The 19,373-nt window shown below is 38.0% G+C and overlaps 1 protein-coding gene across 2 annotated transcripts in view; it reads left to right on the forward strand.

Moving 5' to 3' along the window:
• TLL1 (tolloid like 1) overlaps window positions 1-19,373 on the forward strand; it is a 238,694-nt gene that overhangs the window by 158,283 nt on the left and 61,038 nt on the right. For both annotated transcript variants that reach the window (XM_012811834.1, XM_003800491.1), the window contains exons 10-11: window positions 15,724-15,826; window positions 18,567-18,683. In XM_012811834.1, the coding sequence (XP_012667288.1) occupies window positions 15,724-15,826; window positions 18,567-18,683 (220 nt within the window). The remainder of the gene's footprint in view (window positions 1-15,723; window positions 15,827-18,566; window positions 18,684-19,373) is intronic.

Genomic DNA, 19,373 nt, shown 5'->3' on the forward strand with positions numbered 1-19,373 from the left:
TCAGGGGATCCTCTCTGGGTTTTCATTTGCATTTCCCAGGGATGCTGCACCTGTCTCCTTCCTTCTTGGCCATTTGTCTTCTTCTTTTGAAAAGCTTCTGTTTGTGTCTCTCACCCATGTTTTTGTGGGATTGTTTTTTCTTCTGATTTTCCTGAGTTCTTTGTAGATTCTTTAATCATATGTATAACATGTTAATATTTTCTACCATTCTGTGGGTTGTCTGTTTACTGTGTTGATTGTGTCCTTGGCTCTACAGAAGCCTTTTAATGTAATTAAGTCCCATGTCTTGATTTTTGTTATTGTTGCAGTTGTCTTTGGGGGATTTGAAATCCTTGCATAGGCCTTTATCTAACGACTTGAATTAGTTTTAGTGTATAGTGACAGGTAGGGAGTCTGTTCCTAATTTTTCTTCTTTAACTCTCTGTATTCAAACTCTTATTTACTAGCTATGTTAGCTTTGCTAAGTTTCTTTTTATTTATTTATTTTTATTTCAGAGTATTACAGGGGCACACATAAATTTTGTAAGTGTGCCTTTTACCCAGAATGTGTGCCCTGAACCCATCAGGTGTGTATGCACCTCACCTCTTATTGCCCCCCCCACCTTCTATTTGATTTCCATTGAGTTTTACTTTCAGACATGCACACAAGTGTTAATTCACTAGCTCCAATTCACTGTTAAGTTGTAATACTTCACTTAGATACAGTGGTTCTTAACCTGTGGGTCGTGAGCCACAGGAACTGTATTAAAGGGTATGGCATTAGGAAGGTTGAGAACCACTAACTTAGAAGAATGGTCTCCATTTCTCTTCAGATTATTACAGAAGATACTAGGTTGCCATTTTTATGGCTCAGTGGGACTCCATGGGATATTATACCACATTTTAGCAATCCATTCATGATTGCTGGGCACTTAGATTTGTTCCCATGAGTTTGCAGTTGTGAATTGTTCTGGCAGAAACATCTCAAGTGCAAGTATCTTTTTGATAAAACATCTTTTTCCTTTTTTCCTGTGGGTAAATGCCTGGTAGTAGGATTGCTGGATCAAAAGGGAGGCCTGCTTATACTTTTTGAGATACGTCCGTACTACTTTCCATAGAAATTGTACTAGTTCACAGTCTCACCAACAGTGAATGAATATTCCTTTCTCTCCACATGAGAACCCAGGGATTCTGTTTCAGTCTTTTACATGTGGCGATCCAATTTTTCCAGTGCCATTTATTGAATGGGGATTCTTTTCCCCAGTGTATGTTGTTCTCTGCTTTGTCAAAATCAGACCTACTAGGTATAGTCACACTTATAACTCTGACTCAAACTGTATAAAAGCAATTGATGGGTCAAAACATTTATACACCCGTAAAATTCTGAAATAAAAGGAAATAAATAAATAAGACACAGAGCATTTTGTATGGGTATATCATACTTTAGTTAATTATTTTTCAATGAAGATTTATATAATCTCCCTCTTCTATTAAGCATAATGTTGACATAAACTATTGTATAAATAACTTTCTAACCTTATGTGATATGCATTTCTGGTAACTGAGAAAGGTTTGACAAAAAGGTGTGTTAGTCAAATTAGAGCATATTATTACCAAAAAACTGTGATATACCAGGTGTGTATTAATTCTCACAATTCAGACTTGATACTGCATTCTTTAAAAAAGCTGTAATGTATTCTGACAGTTCTAACAGTAGAAAGCGGTAAGGTTTGGTGCCATTAGATGTTTTCAATCTAATTGTGAAGAAACCCAAGTTCCCCTAAAGATAATCCGTATGTTTGGTTATTATGATAGAAGATGAAAATAATTGCCTATGAAAACTGAGAATATTATATTGAGGCTCAGCACCTGTAGCTCAGTAGCTAGGGCTCCAGCCACGTGCACTGGAGCTCATGGTTTGGACCCAGCCTGGGGCATGCCAAACAACGAGGACAGCTGCAATGGAAAAAGAAAAATAGCTGGGCATTGTGGCAAGCGCCTATAGTCCCAGCTACTCGAGAGGAAAGAGAATCACTTGAACCCAAGAGTTTGAGGTTGCTGTGAGCTGTGACGCCATAGTACCCTACCTAGATTGGCATAGTGAGTCTCTATGTCTCAAAATATATATAGAGAGAGCAAATATCATGTGTATTTTTGCTTTGTTTCTTTAATAGTTTTACTGAGTCATAATTTATATATCAAAGTATTCATTTTAAGTGTACAATTGAATTTTTTGTGGTGAGACATTTATAATTTACTCTTATTTATTTTGAAATATACCCTTGCATTGTGCACATTAGGCGAGATCCCACCAAATGTCCTCTCTCCTCCTGCCAATGTTCCATAAAATTTACACAATTGTACAGACATCACCACCCATTTTTTCCATCATCCAAAAAATTTTGTGCTCATTTTGTGTTCTTTTGTGCTCATTTTTCATCAGTTCTCATTCTTATACAGGCCCCAGGCTACCACTGATCTGTCTTTAAATGTCACTTCTGGACATTTCTTATTAACACACCCAAATGGCATGCAGACTTCTGTGTCTTTGGTGTACTCTGGTGCTGCTGGGTGGAATGTTAGATAGAGGACGGTCAGGCTAAGGTGGTTAGTGCTGAGGGCTGCTGTATCCGTGTTGAGTCTCTGCCTACCTATTCTGTTGATGTTGAGACTCCAGTGGTGTAGACTTCTGCTGTGACTGTTGAATTGCTCATTTATCTCCCTCTTCAATCCTGTCAGCTTTTGCTTTCATGTTTTGGATATTGGATGTTAAGTACTTTCATATTTATAAATGTCATATTAATTTTTAAAAAGTTATGTAGGAGAGAAATTTAAAACAGGAGTTCTCAACCTGTGGGTCATGACCCACAGGAACTGTATTAAAAGCTTGTGGCATTAGGAAGGTTGAGACCACTGATTTAAAAGATGATAAATTATGAGAGCAAGTTTGTATCTCTACGTGCTTTTTAGAAGAAAACTTATATGCCAAATGTCTTTCATAAAAATGTATTAAAAAAAGAAAACGTTATAGAATGTTTGGGAAAGTTTGGGAACAAGATTAGTCAAATCGAATCAGCTCGTAACTGTCAGTGCCGCTGTGGAACCCCGTCACTGTTGTGGCACCCCGTCACTGCGTGAATAAACCCTCTGTGGAGCCCCATCACTGTTGTGGCACCCCATTCCTGCGTGAGTGAACACAGCCAGAACATGGATTTAGAAGGACGTGCTTGCAAGAGGTGGGTGCAGGGACAGCCTTGAGTAACCTCTGCATGGCCTTTTATTGGAGCATAATACAACAAACAGGTGTGGGGGCCCACACACAAGGACTACCTGCTTAATGATCGCTTGGTGCTCTTTCCCCACAGGCTCAACTCCAAGCCTTTTGAACCCCAGATGTCCAAGGTTCAACACCTGCTTGCTGATGAGCCACTGATCTTGCTTGAGGGCTTGTCTTCAGGCGCAAAACATCTCCAAGCTGGCCAGAAGATTGTCCCCCTCCTAGCGCCTCCCTTAATAACCTGTGACTGCTTCTACAAGCCTGGTGCTCAGTCTCCTATACGTAACAGTAAGATAGGGAAAAAAGTTTCTCCTATCCCACTGTAATACCCACACCATTAGCATGCAAAGTCAGTTCACTTTTCTTTTATGTATAGTGATCAATAAAGCTTCATTTTCCAAAATATTGCTAACAAGAAGAACACCAGAAAACTAGCATTTTTTCTATTATTTTTAAAATATTATTTGTGATGATTAGTAAATAAATTGGATTGTTTTAAGTGGCCGGTGAATAATAGTAACTCATTTTCATCCCTTGTATCTTTGTTATTGTCTTCTTTCTAATATTTGGGTTCATTCTGCTGTTTTTCTTATTTTGTTTTGTTTTGTTTTTTGGTAACTTTTTTTTTTTTTTTTAGAGACAGAGTCTTGCTTTATCACCCTCAGTAGAATACTGTGGCATCACACAGCTCACAGCAACCTCCAACTCTTGGCCTTAGGCGATTCTCTTGCTTCAGCCTCCTGAGTAGCTGGGACGATAGGTGCCCACCACAACGCCTGACTGTTTTTTGGCTGGGGCTCAGTTTGAACCTACCACCCTCAGTATATGGGGCCAGTGCCCTACCCACTGAGCCACAGGCACCACCACCCCTGGTAACTTAATTGAGTTGGAAATTTAACACATTAGTTTCAAGCATATGTTCCTTCCCCTCCCCCTCAATACAGGCACTTAGGCTGTAATTTTCCCCTAAGAAACACTATACCTGGCTTCCACCAACTCAGCATGTAGTATTTTTGTTAGTTTTCAATTCTAATCCTTGTTTATTCTGTCTTTTATTATTTTTTTAACCCATATATTTTTTCCAGAAACATGTGTTTTTCTTCTTTGCAAAGATTAGGTTATTTCTTCATTTGTCCTGTTCTTACTGTTCTCTCCTTTATGACGACCTGCTTGATGTCAGTCTTCAAAACAACTTGAGGCTGGAATGACCTTGGAAGTTACCCATTTCATAGGGGTTTCTGCCAGAGCGATCAGGCAAGAAAAGGAAATCAAGGTGGTCTACATGGCTATCTAAAAATCTCCCCAAACTTCAACCAAGTGACTCAGGATTGAGAAATACAGTATAGAGAATTTATGAGCAGCAAAATTAAAAAGTCTAGGCCACACAGAGAGGTCTTTTCACTCAACCATTGCCCAAAACATATTTTTAAAGCAAAGTTTACTCTTTCTAAATCTGCAAAAAATGGTATTGGTATTTTAATGGGAATTCTATTGAGTATAAATGACCTCGATGGTGCAGCCATTTTGATGGTGTTAATTCTGCTGGTCTGTGAGCAGGTGTGGACTCTGCTGGTCTGTGAGCAGGGCGTGGACTCTGCTGGTCTGTGAGCAGGGTGTATTCTTCCATCTGTTTGCATCCTCTGCAGTTTCTTTCCTCAGTGTTTCATAATCCTCCCCATGGAGCGTCTGTTTCATAATCCTCCCCATATAGCCTCTTTCACCTCCTTTCTTAAGTATATTCCAAGATATTTTGTTTTCTTTGTTGCTACTGTGAAAGGTATTATATCTTTGATTTGATTCTCAGCTTAACTAGTGCTAGCATTTATGAAAGCTACTGATTTGTGTATGTTGATTTTCTAACCTTAGAATTTACTGAATTTACTGTATTAGTTTTTGTGTCTGCTCAATCTATCAAATAGAAAGGATGCTAAAATGTGTCACTGTTTGGTAGATTTGTTAATTCTCTTTAAACTCTTGTAAATTTTAGTTTTATATATTTTATACTATATCATTATATAAATAAATGTTTAAAATATTACTTCTCCCTGAGGGATTAAACTGTTAACATCATGTAGTGAATCTCTGTATCTTTGGTTGTGATTTCGCTTACACTCTATTTTGTCTGATATTAATAAAGCTACACTTTCTTTTGATTAATATTTTTTTCCTGGCATATCTTTGTTCTGCTTTACACATTCAGTCATTTTCAGATCTTTTGTTTCAGGTGTGTCTCTTTTAGACCATACACAGTTCAGTTTATTTTTTATTTAATCCATGATGGCAGGTTTTGTCTTTAACTAGAGTGTTATTGTGGTTATAGCTATTGTGGTTGTTGATGTGTTAGTTTTTTTCTTATTTGCATTTCATATGCCCCCCCCCCCTTTTTTGAGTCAGAGTCTCATTACGTTGCCTTTGGTAGAGTGCTGTGGCATCACAGCTCACAGCAACCTCAAACTCTTGGACTTTAAGTGATTCTCTTGCCTTAGCCTCCCAAATAGCTGGGACTATAGGCGCCTGCCACAATGCCCAGCTATTTATTTGTTGTTGTTGTAGTTGTCATTGTTGTTTGGCATGCCCAGATTGGGTTTGAACCTGACAGCCCTGGTGTATGTGGCTGGTGCCCTAGCCACTGAGCTACAGGCACCAAGCCTGCCCCCTCTTTTTTTGTTCTATTTGTCTTCTTATATATTGAATTATGTTTTACTTTTTCTTATTTTTTCTCTGCTGATTTTAAAATTGTAGATGTATATTCTATTATTTTGTGCCCCCTCCCTACTAGCTTTTTTTCTTAACAAAGTTAATATTTAATTAGTATTGATATCTTCTCCCCAATCCATAAAAGGATCCTAGAACATTTATTTAAGGTTATCCCCATGTTAAATGGTTTTTTGTTTATTAAATGTTATTTTATATTTTTGTTCATGCCTGCTTTTTCCATCACACAAAAGAAATATTATTGTTTTGCTCATGTTTAAATCATGTTATTTGATATTTTTAGGTGTGGTTGAACTGTATGAATTCTGTATAAGCTCCTATCTAAGATACTGTTTGGAAATACTTTCTCCCATTCCCTAGTTTGTTTTTCTTCTTTGTTAATTGTGTCCTTTGATGCACAGAAGTTAAGTTTGCTGTCATCCTATCTGTTGCCTGTAGTTTGGTATCGTAAGTTAGAAATCATGGAGATGTACAGTCTCATGATATTTTTCCCTCTGTTTTCAGAAGAAGACTGGATATTATTACATTTATATCTCTAAACAAATTTGTGTTAACTTTTTAAATGGTGTAAGATAATGGTCCATATTTATTCTTTTGCATGAATGTATTTTTTCCCAATACTATTTAAGTATTAAAGTTAGATATTTACTAAATATTTTTATTCAGCCAGACACAGTGGCTCACGTCTGTAATCCTAGCACTCTGGGAGACTGAGGCGGTGGATTACTTGAGCTCATGAGTTCACAACCAGCCTGAGCAAAAGCCAGACCCTGTCTCTATTAAAAACAGGAAAAAAAGTGAGGCAAGAGGATTGCTTGAGCCCAAGAGTTGGAGGTTGCTGTGAGCTATGGGGCAATGGCACTCTACCAGGGCAACAGCTTGAGACTCTGTCTCAAAAATAAATAAATAAATATTTGTATTCAACACTCCTTCTCACATCTCATACTTAGATCACGGTTCATTTTGGGCCTTCAGGTGGTTTATATTTTAGATATGTTTAATTAATATTTTTGGTGGTTTTGATTCTATTTGAAAATGTGTATGCTAATTTACTTGGATTTATAAAAACATATTTTTACTGGATGTAATTGGCTACACAATCAACTTTGTTGTAAATCAAAACTTACAGAAAGACTTTCACTTCAAATATTTCTTAGTGCAGATCCTTTGAAATTGAAGTTAAAAAGTGATGAGCACTAAATTTTTGTTGATGGTGTTTTATGAGACAGTCTATGTTGCCTGGGCTGGAGTGCAGTGGTGTTGGCATAGCTCACTGCGACCTCCGACTCCTGTGCTCAAGTAATCATCCTGCCTCAGGCTTCTCAGGAGCTAGGACTACAGTGGTATGCAACCATGTCTCCTGAGCTGAACAATCCTCTTGCCTCAACTTCGCAGAATGCTAGTGCCTGTCCTTAAAAGTTTAATTGATATCCATATGAAATAAATGCACAAAGAATTATTCAAAATGATGCTGCTTGAAGGTGATTTCTCTTAGTGGTTTTAAAAATTCTAAAAAAGTAAGATACTGCTCATGTAATGAAATATTTTTTAAGAGCATTGTAAAACACTGTGAAGCCTCCATTTTATAAACATGTAAAATTCTGGTAGGCATACCTTATACAATGCAAAAAATAAAGCTATAAATCAATGAATAGAAACGCATAGATGTTATGTAAATAATCAAATCAAGCTGTATAATTTATAAATCTTGTGGCAATTGCAAGGTCTTTTGATTTCAGTACTATGAGAGTACTTAAATCTTATTGAATATGTTAATTTTTAACATAATAGGTCAAAATGAAAAAGAAACTGTCTCAAAATCTTCATAAATTCTGGCAGCATTAGAATTCAGTATACATATTTAATGATAAACAATTCAGTGGATTAGGAGTAAAAGAATTTTTTTTGCAATCCAGTGAGTATAAAAGGTGACTATTTCACAGCTGCTCACACTGTACTAGACGCTGTGCTAAGCTTCAGCCCCACGCAGCACCCCAGGGAGTGCAGTACTCCACTTACCTCCACGTTACTGACAAGGAAATTGAACTTGAGATGGGATTGAGGAAGCTGCCTCTCACCGCACAGCTCGCATTTATAAAAGGACTGATCATTAAATTCTTCTTTACTTAGACATAATGTTTTCTTTTCTCAAAAATAAAAAAAAATCAACTAAAAAATAAGCAGGACTACAGGTGTTCAAATTTTAAAAAGTAAAATGTAATAGATTTTAGAAAACTGAACGCTTTACTGGGCGACTAAAATAAATAGAGTGACAGATCCTGCCCCAGGATATAAAGATGCAGTGTTATAAATTGTCAGCTTTCCCCAGGTTAATGTACAGTAATCCCAAATAAACTTCCAATGGAGTTTGGTTTTATGCCCAGATCAGGTTTTTTACAGAATTTATTTTGATAAGAAGTCTGGCATAACCATGGCAAATTTGAAAGCAACGTTACTGGGGGGAGTGAATTGCTCTTTGTGGTAGTGGAAAAAACTACAAAGCGTCAATAATTCAAATTCTATGGTTATGTCACAGAGCCTTCTGGATCAATGGACAAACTAAAAAGGCCAAAATTATGCCTAAGGGCACAAAAGACTTACGTCATGTACTCATTTTTCAAATAAATTGGAAGGTGAAAATTTTTTCAGTGACTGACACTGCAATCATGTTTCAGGATTTGTGGATGATTAAACTTTACCTTCATACTGTACATTTTTCTTAAGAAAATGTAAGTGCTTTGTTTTTTATTCTGAAAAAGATATCTTGAGTATATGAATTAAAAACCAGAAAGTGAAAAATAACATTTTTTTCAGATTATTTACATAAAGTAATTTTTATAAAAAATACAAAAAACACAAATAAAAATCAAAGTGCAGACTATTACCACACAAAAGGCTGGGAGGTTACTGGTGCTATTCATACATCAGAACTGTTACAAACAATAACTGCAGATTGACACCGAGGTAGGAAATGAATGAGGAGGTGGAAAATTTAATTAAAAGTAGATATTCAATTAAGATAGGAAATTATTTATTCTCATTCTTTATCAGAGAAATGTCATTTGAACCAACAATGATTTGTCATTTATCACCTATCACATTGGCAAAGATAAAATAGAATGATAATTTCAAGTGATCCTGAAGATACACAGCTTCTCAAAGTAAAAATGGAAATAACCTTTCTGAAAGACATTTGGTGATCTGTATCAAATTAAAATAATATACCTGCACTTTTACTAGAAATTAGTTCTACAGTAATTACATGAGTGTGTGTGTCTTTAGCAAAGATAGCTAAAGAATATTATAAATTTCAGAGTTTGGCCATTATATTTATAATACTAAAAAATTGGGAACACATTTTGAAAACTAAAAGAAAACACTGATTTGAGAAAATATTTATAATACATTGTGCAAATAGAAAGGCAGGTGAAAAGTCAGAGGCATAAAAGGGCCAATTTTAAAATGACGTATATTTGACCCAAACTTGTGGAAGACATAGTATTCACACCAAAGCAATGCAGACCTGTGCTCTCACAGATGACTTTTATTTCTTCTTTGTCCTTTCATTTTCTACAACAAGTGTGTATTATTCTCATGTAGGAGAAAAGTATTCTTTAAAAAAAAAATAAGGACATTGTTGCACAATAATGTGAATATACTTGATGCATAGCCCCGTATGCTTAAAATTGGTTATAATGGTGAATCTGATGTTATGTATATTTTACCATAATTCTAAAATTGAGTTGTCAATTAACATGAATGAGCATCTCAAGGTGAAGAGAGATTTCTGCTATCTCTAAAGCTTCTCCTGGCATTGTGTGGGTCGCTCTGGCAGCAGTCCAGAAGGAGCGTGGCTGAGCTGATGGAAGCACACAGTATTGATCCTCCCATCTCTCAGAATTGATTGACCTTCAGACAAAGGCAGCTGGCTTCTGTTTTGAATAGACTTAATAATCTTCTTTTTATCCAAACAACCCACTTACAAGATACTGTTTGATTCTTTTCTTTCAAATATTTCTTTTCAACCACTCACCTATACTTTACACATATGGAGTTGATTCAAATGAGTATTTATCCACTGCTCAAATGTAACAATTACTATATAGATAAAATTTCTGATTCTGTTATAGTAGATGTATCTTCTGATGCATGAAATAAATCCTTGATATCAGGAATCATATGAACTTATAGCTCTGTGATATAATGGCCAAACTCTGAAGAATAAGTGAAGAACAAGATGCCATGGATTCCAGGAAAGCTCAGATCTTGTTGGGAGGTCCTGGTGTGACTGAAGTGGTAGCAGCACGTGATGTGGACGAAAAGATGTGAAGAGCTTCAAAAAACAGCAAAGGAGAAACTCGAATCCAGGCAGCATCATGTGTGCCTCAATGGATGGAAATGGATGCTGAAATTGGGGTGCTTCTTCAGGGCACAGTAGAGAGAAGTTAGGGATGCCTGGGAAGAAGCTTCTGTGTGAGGTACTGGAAGGTGAGGGAGCACCGTGAGTTACGGCTCTCGAGTCTGGTGCTCAGCCTTCATGGGAAGCAGACTTCACTGAGGTCAGCAAGGCCACAGAGTGTAGGGTGAATTGGGGAGAGTGAAACTAAAAATGTCTTGTGGAACCACTGCAGTATACCCAGAGAAGAATTATGGCCAGAATTGACAATGAGAAAAGAATTGGGGATGTTTTTAAGAATATTGCCAGATGTCATTTATATAAGTTGGCAATTAACTGGATAGAGGGTGGGGTGGGAATTAAGGAAAGAGAGATGTCTCGGTCCATTCATGCTTCTACAACAAAATAACTTAGAATGGGTAATTTATAAACAACAAAAATTTATTTTACATAGTTTTTAAAGGCTGGGAATTCCAAGATCAAGGTGCCAGTAGACATGGTGTCTGGTGAGAGCTTGCTCCTGCCTCCAAAATGGCACTGTCCTGCTGTGCTCTCATCTGGCCAAAGGGGCAGAAGGGACATTGGGTTTGAACTTGCTCCTTTAAGCCCTTTTCTAAGGGCACTAATATGATCCATGAGGGCCCCACCCTCCTGGACTAATCACCTCCCAGTAGTCACCTCTTAATACCTTTATCCTAAGGTTTAAACTTCAAAATAACACAGTTTTGTAGGAACACATACAGCCAAGCCATAGGAAGAAATACTAAAAAAAAAAAAAGTTCCAGTGAATTACAGGCAATGACAAATTGAAGTTTCAAAATTTAGATGTTATTAAAAACATTTAAGCATAAAAGTTATTTTAATAGCATAATGCAACTCATGTTTTTCACCCATCATAGTTAATCCCTGTTGGTAATTAGGGTCTGTGTGATGTCACACAGCTTGTCTCATAAGATGAACCAACGTCCTAAGGTGTCCACCCTACTCAGACTTTCCACTGCTCTCTCCCACATGTAGATTTTCCCAGGGGACTTTAAAATCAAATTTATATTTTTATGTTCCCCAGCACAGATGGATTCAGGAAATTAGATTAATGCTTTTATTTATTTTATAATTCTTTCAGGGTTTGGGTTAAGAGGGGTGTCTGAATGTATGCCATGGAAAAAAATAATGATAATATGTGAGTATCCTATCGGTACTTGAGGATTACCTGAGTCTTTTTCTATACATCTTCGAGTTAAATTCTTGTGATTTAATTCTGTTGAGATAAGGCTGACATGATAACTTCCCATTTACCATAAAGATGCTCTTTCAACCTCAAGACGTTTCGGTGAACTAGCAGAGACCCAGAACCTGAACCTGGCCTGGCTCCCTCCGGAACAGCTTGTAACATGTTGGAAAAGTTGTGATTTTTCTTTCCCTTAACATAACACAACTTCAGAGCTGAACAACACATCTTAAAGATCAATTATTCCAGGGACTGGCAAATTTTTCTGGAAAGGACGAGTAGTAATACTTTTACCTTTTGCAGGTTGCAAAGTATTTATTTGTCACAAATACTCATTTCTATCAATGCAGCATGCAATCAACCGCCACAGTAAAGGAATGTCACCTAGAGAACTTTATTTATAGAAACAGGCTGCAGGCAGAACTCAGCTCACTGGCTATTGTTTATTGACCCCTCATCTACTCTCTTGAAACCTTATTTCTGAGAAACTAGGGCGACTCTAGAAAATTTATTAGACTTGCCCAGGCTGCTTCTGGCAGGAGCCCAGCTATCTATTTTATATAGCAGCTTTTGATTTTAGTATCTCTCTCTGAAGAGCCATTTAATATTGCCACTCTCATGCCAATGGTTCTTTGTCCTCAGCGCGGTAAGGTGCAGATGCCGTTCTAATTGGTCTGCGGATAGTGCTCAGGGATGTGTTCAGGTAGTCAACGCCATCCTGACTGTGCTGGAAAAGTTCACTGATTCTGTCTTCCTCTGGAGACTTGCAGACATCCAGTCTCCTGAACTGTTGACCCGCCTTTCTTTAAGATTCTTCACTCTGCAGCATTGTAAAACAAAGTATTTAATATGTAAACCTGGCAGAAAAACTGCATCAACTTAATACTGCAACGAGGACTCCTAGCAGGTCACAGAAAACTTAGACTTGTTCCCTCAATCTCATGTTCCAGGGGAACTATGATTAATTTTAGATTGATACTTAACCATAAAAAATAAAGTATTTATATAACTATGTTATGTAGTTTTCATTTTCTCATTCTTTGGGAAAATATACAATATGTTTATATAAAATAACACAATAATATAAAACAACTAAATATTTTCCAAGCACTTTTGATTTGTAATCTGAGTATGGATTCTGCTGGCAATCTTAGTCATAGGCCAGGGTTTTACTTCTATCGTCAGAGCTCTAAGATTTGATTTTAGAAAACCTATCTTTATTACATTTTCTGCTTCTAAAGGATTCTGTGTTTCACATTAACGTCAGGCCAGTTGTGCTTCTCCACAGTGCTTGGCGTTTAAACTATAAGATTAAAAACAAGAGAGAAACATTTTCTGTTTAGAGTTATCCCCCCTTCATCTCTCTGTGTGAGTGTGTGTGTTCCAAGACTTCAAATATTAACCATTTGTTAACAATCCAACAGCATTATTTTTAATTTAGGATGAAATCTGATAATACTCATACTTTTTTTTTTTTTTTTTTTTTTTTAGAGACAGAGTCTCACTTTGTCACCCTGGGTTACAGTGCAGTGGCATCACAGCTTACAGCAACCTCAAATTCTTGGGCTTAAGTGATTCATTTGTCTTAGCCTCTCAACTAGCTGGGACTACAAGCGCCCGCCATAATGCCCAGCTAGTTTTAGAGACAAAATCTTGCTCTAGCTCAAGCTGGTCTGAAACCCGTGAGCTCAGGCAATCCACCCGCCTTGGCCTCAGAGAGTGCTTGGGACTACAGGCATAAGTCACTGTGCCTGGCCCCAACATACTTCTAATTAAGCTGATATTTTTTCCTTATGGAGAAAGAAGTTGAAAGTATATGGACATCATTATAAAAGTCCCCTTTACATCCCAAAGGGAAGCCACAAATAATGAACCTTGGGGTCTCTGTGTTTCTATTTTAGTTTTGCTGTCTTTGCTGTAATGAACGAGTTCAGGTATGATCATATAGAATTGAACGCCTAGTGGCTGCTGTTAAAAAACACAAAGTGCCTGGTGGCCAGAAACAGTTGGTGGTAGTGTATGTATTTGTAGCAGACTTACAGTAAACACAAAGTTAAGGGGAAAGGCCAGAAATTATTTCCCAAATATATCCCAAGTATAATCTAATGTTGTGTTGGTATTCAAAGATGGAGAATAAAATGTTTTAGGAACTTCATTAAAATAATTTAGATACTAAAGCATTTTGTTAATCAAGTGGGCTATTGAAAAAAAAAAAGAAAAGAATGATCAGTTTTTTGCTCTTGGATAGAGCAACATTTTGGAAACCTTCGTAAACATTTTTTTGAAAAGACTTAGAACATTAAAATTAGGTGAAGAAAAAAATAAAGGCAAAAAAAAAAAAAAAACCACCACGAACAAGGAAGACAAAAAATAAGCCGACTCACAAACAAAATCAAATTCTGCCACAACTTAATGGATAACTTTTAGGAAACAGTGCATTTTCTTACCATTCACAGATTTCATCTGTGGTAATCAATAAAGTACGAGTTAGTTATATGCGCACTGGAACTGACTTTAAGTGTATGGTTTTATCAGTCATCACTGTGCTACCTAGATAAAAAATGCCTTGGGAAGTCTGTAATTACATACTGTATCTTTCCAAAAGGGAAAGATGCGGACAGTTCAGCATTCATTTGCCCAACTTTGTGCTTGACTTTCTGTTAAATACTGCACTCAAGGGAGGGGGCAGCCTGTGTTTCCCAGCCAGAGTTGGTGGTACTTCTCTGGAATGCAGGCCGAATGACGAGAGGCACTTTCCCCTCCCTCCCTTCCTGTCTCCTTCCCTCCTTTTTATTCTCCTTTTTTCCTTCCTTCCTTCTTTTGTTATTCCTTGTGAGTTCTCTTCCATTCATCACTTTGCATCTTCACAAAAGGTTTCTTTGAATATTGTCCAGAGCTGTAGTTTGTAAGAGCACTTCAAATACTCACAATTTCTGGCTTTTGATCATAGTCCGTGTGTCATTTTTAGAGTAACAAGTAGGTTCACCGTGAGCTTTAAGTATCTCAAATATTTTAAGCGAGATAGAGTTAGAATAAGTTATTGAATAAAAACAAAGTTACAGCTGTATTTCACTGCATCAGGTAAGCACCTTCCTCTTGTTAGTTTGGCTCTACTTTTGGTGTGAGCCAGTAAAAAAAAAAGTCAATTAATTGAAAAATAGAGTCCTTTTTATAAAATAATAAGAAAGTTGTCTTTCCTAGAATTGTTCTTGAAATATTTTTGCAAAAGCAGCAACATTCCAAAACAAAGTGCAGAGTAAGAGGTGATATACAAAATCTATGACGTGACAGGTCTTTGAAGATCTAGAGAAGCATAGTGACATCTGCCTTAATTATTGCTGGATGTATAAATTTGAATTCTATAGGGCTGTATTTACAACATGCCAACAAACACAATGATATTATGTTCTGCGAATATGGTACAAGGTGGTTATTTTTAACATAATTGCTGTCTGGTTGTCCTTTAAAGAATTTTTTTTTTTTTTTAAGAGACAGAGTTTCACTTTATAGCCCTCAGTAGAGTGCTGTGGTGTCACGGCTCACAGCAGCCTCCAACTCCTGGGCTTAGGTGATTCCCTTGCCTCAGCCTTCTGAGTAGCTGGGACTACAGGTGCCTGCCAGAACACCCGGCTATTTTTTTGTTACAGTTTGACTGGGGCCAGGTTCAAACCTGCCACCCTTGATATATGGGGCCAGCGCCCTACTTGCTGAACCACAGGCGTTGCCCCTTTAAATAAATTATTAAGGAAATGAAATTCATGGAAAGAATTGGGAGTCTTCATGGTTCAAATCATGTTTATTTTAGGAAAATTCAAACTATTTGAATCAAGTTGTTTGCTTTATAATTGTTCGAATGAGCTTTACACAAACTCTGGGTTAATTGCTGAATTGTTCAGTTTGTTCAACTATTAACATCGCATGTTGACTGACCTTGTTAAACATTAAAGAAAAGGAGAAAATATGATTTTGAGATGTTTAAGGAACAATGTTGGGGCAACACCAATGGAGAAAAAGTGCCAGCCGCTGCTGCGTTTCCCTTGTGCACCCGCGGTCCTCACCTCCAGGACTCAGGATGCCAGAGGCAGTCGCCGTCATTTTTATTCTGCGGTGTTTTCCTCCTTTTTGCAGATTATTCTAAATTTTACCACAATGGACCTCTACAAAAGCAGTCTGTGCTGGTATGACTACATCGAGGTGCGCGACGGCTACTGGAGGAAATCGCCTCTCCTGGGTAAGAGGTCCCTCCCCTTCCTTCTGTCCAAGGACGATTGATTCTTTCAAGAATCATCTTAAAGTTAAAAGCTGTTTGTGATCAGTATCATTTCTATTGTAATTAGACTTTTTTGAACTATACCAAAATACTCAAAGGCAAATAGATACTTCAATTGATTGACTGATGAATTGATTTAAGGTAGGTTCAATTAAGAGGTGGGTGCGGGGGTGTGGACGTGATGATTGAGGACTGCTTTCTTGGGTATCATCATGATTACTCATGGCATTTCTGTATTTTTAATTTAAGAATCATAGTATTCATTTTTAAAAATCCAGTAAATTGTGCCTATGGATGTCGTGTGTGTGTGTTTAGTTTGGTTTGGTTCTTTGGGAAGGCAGCAGGGTGTAAGCTGTTGGTGGCCGGCCTTCCCTGCCAAGTGTATTTGCTCTTGCCAGAGACACCACAGTTAGCTGCTCCGAGAGTGTGTTGTGGCTCAGAAGGGGCATTTGTAGTTTGAGTCATAAACTGTGGCTCAGATTTGGTGCTCGTGAAAGTCTGCTGCCAGTGTTTAACCACAGGCTGCTGTGAGCCGACACAAGGGAGCACTGTGGCCGTGTTTTACTTACAGGTAAGACCTGCTGTGAGCATCTACACTGGGTTGACCTTTTTATTTTTTGAAATTGTGACCTTTTCTTTATTTTTAGAGGTAACCTTGCTGAACTGTGTTTATGTGCTGAATAGATTCTTCTTTTAACATCTGAAAGCTGCCGAATGGACACTATTGTATTAAAAGCAAAAGAGGCCTTAGGAAATCCAAGAACTCTGTAGAAATGTTTAAAAATATGGAAAAGTGAATTATTCACTTCATGTAATTTGGAGGAAACACTGTCTTCTGCATTTAGTTTTGTAGCCTAGATGAAGCAATTTGCTATATGTGTACATGTATGTGCAGTCCAAAGAAACTATTTCATTAATTTTATACTGGAGAATGAAGTGTAAAGCCAAAATGTGTGAATCACGGTCTTTGAGAACAGTGTCAGCATCACATGGCTTAACGTAGGCATCCTCAAACTACGGCCCACGGGCCACATGCAGCCCACCTAGGACATTTATCCAGCCTGCCGGGTGTTTTTGCTGCCACTGCCTGTCCTGCCTAGCAGCCGACTTGTCCCAGGGCCTGCAGTCCAGCCCTCCAATGGTCTGAGGGACAGTGAACTGACCCCTGTTTAAAAAGTTTCAGGACTCCTGGCCTAACGGATAGTGGTCTGTCAAGGTGACTCTGATCATGGAGAAAAGCTTTTCCCACTATTTCTTCTAATAGCTTGCTCCAAAAAGCATAGCCTTCAGCTTGGCAGCATCTGAATCACCTGGAAAGCTGTTAGAATTGCAGCAACTTGGGTTCCACTCCAGATGCTCTGAATGAGAGACTGCATTTTAATAGGTTTCCTGGAAATTCAGACGCACACCACAGTTTAAGAAGCACTGCTCTGTGCTGCACACCTCCAGTTCACTTACAATTTAGGAAGGTATTTATTCACTCTTTAGCTGCCAATATAAATGTGTTTTATGCAAGTTGGCTACTATTTTTTAATATAGTAAAACTATGTGTGTCATCTCCAGGGCATACAAAAAATGGATAACAATACGTTTGTGGGATTATTCCATGAGCATTGTCACGTTTAACCATTTTGTCATGTGAATGTTTAAGGCATACAGGCAGACGCACAAGAGGAAATAACGATTTTGTGGGGAGAGGGGAGCAAAAGAAAAAAAGGCATGTGTTACCGTGTTCATGTGCTCTTACAGTACTTCCCTACGTATACAGAATCAGGAAAAATCAGAACTCACACTCCAGTCTCGGGACTGTTTGCTTTTCTGCCTATTGCCTGGCCGTTCATACTCTACAGACGAGATGTGATGTGTGCAATAGTAAGAGACTGCAGGACTTGGGGGAGCTGGGGCTTTCCTGAGGCATCAGCATTGAACCAGGCTAGACCAGGAACTCCACTCAGAGCTGAGAGCACCTGTGACCAACACACTCCCCCACTGATGACCAGACTAACAACTTGAAGCCATTTCCCAGGGCGACTGGCACCATTCTCTGTTCCCTGTGTTGTGGGACCTTCACATGTCATGTGACCTTCATGTGTCATGGGACCTTCACATGTTGTGGGACCTTCACATGTCATGGGACTTTCATGTATCATGGGACCTTCGTGTGTGACCTTCACGTGTTGTGGGACCTTCACATGTCATGGGACCTTCACATGTTGTGGGACCTTCACATGTCATGTAACTTTCATGTATTATGGGACCTTCATGTGTGACCTTCATGTGTTGTGGGACCTTCATGTGTCATGGGACCTTCACATTGTGGTCTTCACATGTCATGGGACCTTCATGTGTTGTGGGACCTTCACATGTGACCTTCACATGTTATGGGACACTTCACTGTGCTTTTGGAGCTTGTCATCTGAATTCCGCATGGAGTAATGATGCTTAGTCAGTAAATCTGAGGCTGATGGTCAAATACTTTAAAAGTAGATATGAAAAATAAATAAATAAAGTAGATATGAAATGATTGCTCTATTCACCTGTCATTATTGAGTATTAAGGTGTAGTTAAGGCTCAAATCACTTGGGATAGAAATATGAACCAGATTGTTTATGTATATTATTTGTAGCTAGTGTGAAAAGCAACTAGAATATAGAGTTGTATTTAGGAGTCTCTCTTTATTTTTTTTTTTAATTTCTTTTAGGTAGATTCTGTGGGGACAAAGTTCCTGAGGTTCTTACTTCTACAGATAGCAGAATGTGGATTGAGTTTCGCAGCAGCAGCAATTGGGTAGGAAAAGGCTTTGCGGCTGTTTATGAAGGCAAGTGCCCTGGAGTTTTGGGAATGGCCCCATCTTAGACCTCTTCACAGATACATCCTTTCTGTCGATTTCATTACAATAGTATTGTGACTGTATTTTAAAATTACGATATTTTCTGAACCTTTCTTATAAGATTCATGAGGATAATTTCAATAAAAATACTCGGTACATTGAAACTGTAGGAACAACGGATTTTACAGTATCAGTGACATCTAAAGGTGTGCAGGGGTGTGTGGGGAAAAGCCAATGGCCCAGGAGTTCTTCAACTTTGTTTCATGATGGTATTAAAATATTATGAGGAAATTATCATTTTCCTTTGTGCCGATTTTGTGTCTGTTGGGTCCCCATGTTCCTGAAATGCTCTATTATAAGGAGGTGCACAGGGCCGTTGTGCACATTCCTGGAGCATCCTTTGTCTAAACAAGAGAGTGGCATTCAAGGAAGCACTTACTGATTCTTTGTTCTGTGCCTCCCTAAAACAATAAACCCAAAGCTTCCTGGCTTTTAAAAAGGAAAAGAAAAAAGAAAAGGAAAGAAAAAAACACTTTCTTACCAGGCTGTGGGTGGAAGAGACCATGTCAGTACAGGAGTGTAGGTAATTTTGAAGACAGACGATTTCTGCTTCCAGTAAACTTTCAAGTGAACGGAAGCATTTTGCTTCAGAGATTAATGGCAGAGCAGTGCAGGGGG

The sequence above is a fragment of the Otolemur garnettii genome, unplaced genomic scaffold (genome assembly GCF_000181295.1).
Source record: "Otolemur garnettii isolate 467f Iridium unplaced genomic scaffold, OtoGar3 scaffold00177, whole genome shotgun sequence".
In the NCBI taxonomy this organism is placed as follows: Eukaryota; Metazoa; Chordata; class Mammalia; order Primates; family Galagidae; genus Otolemur; species Otolemur garnettii.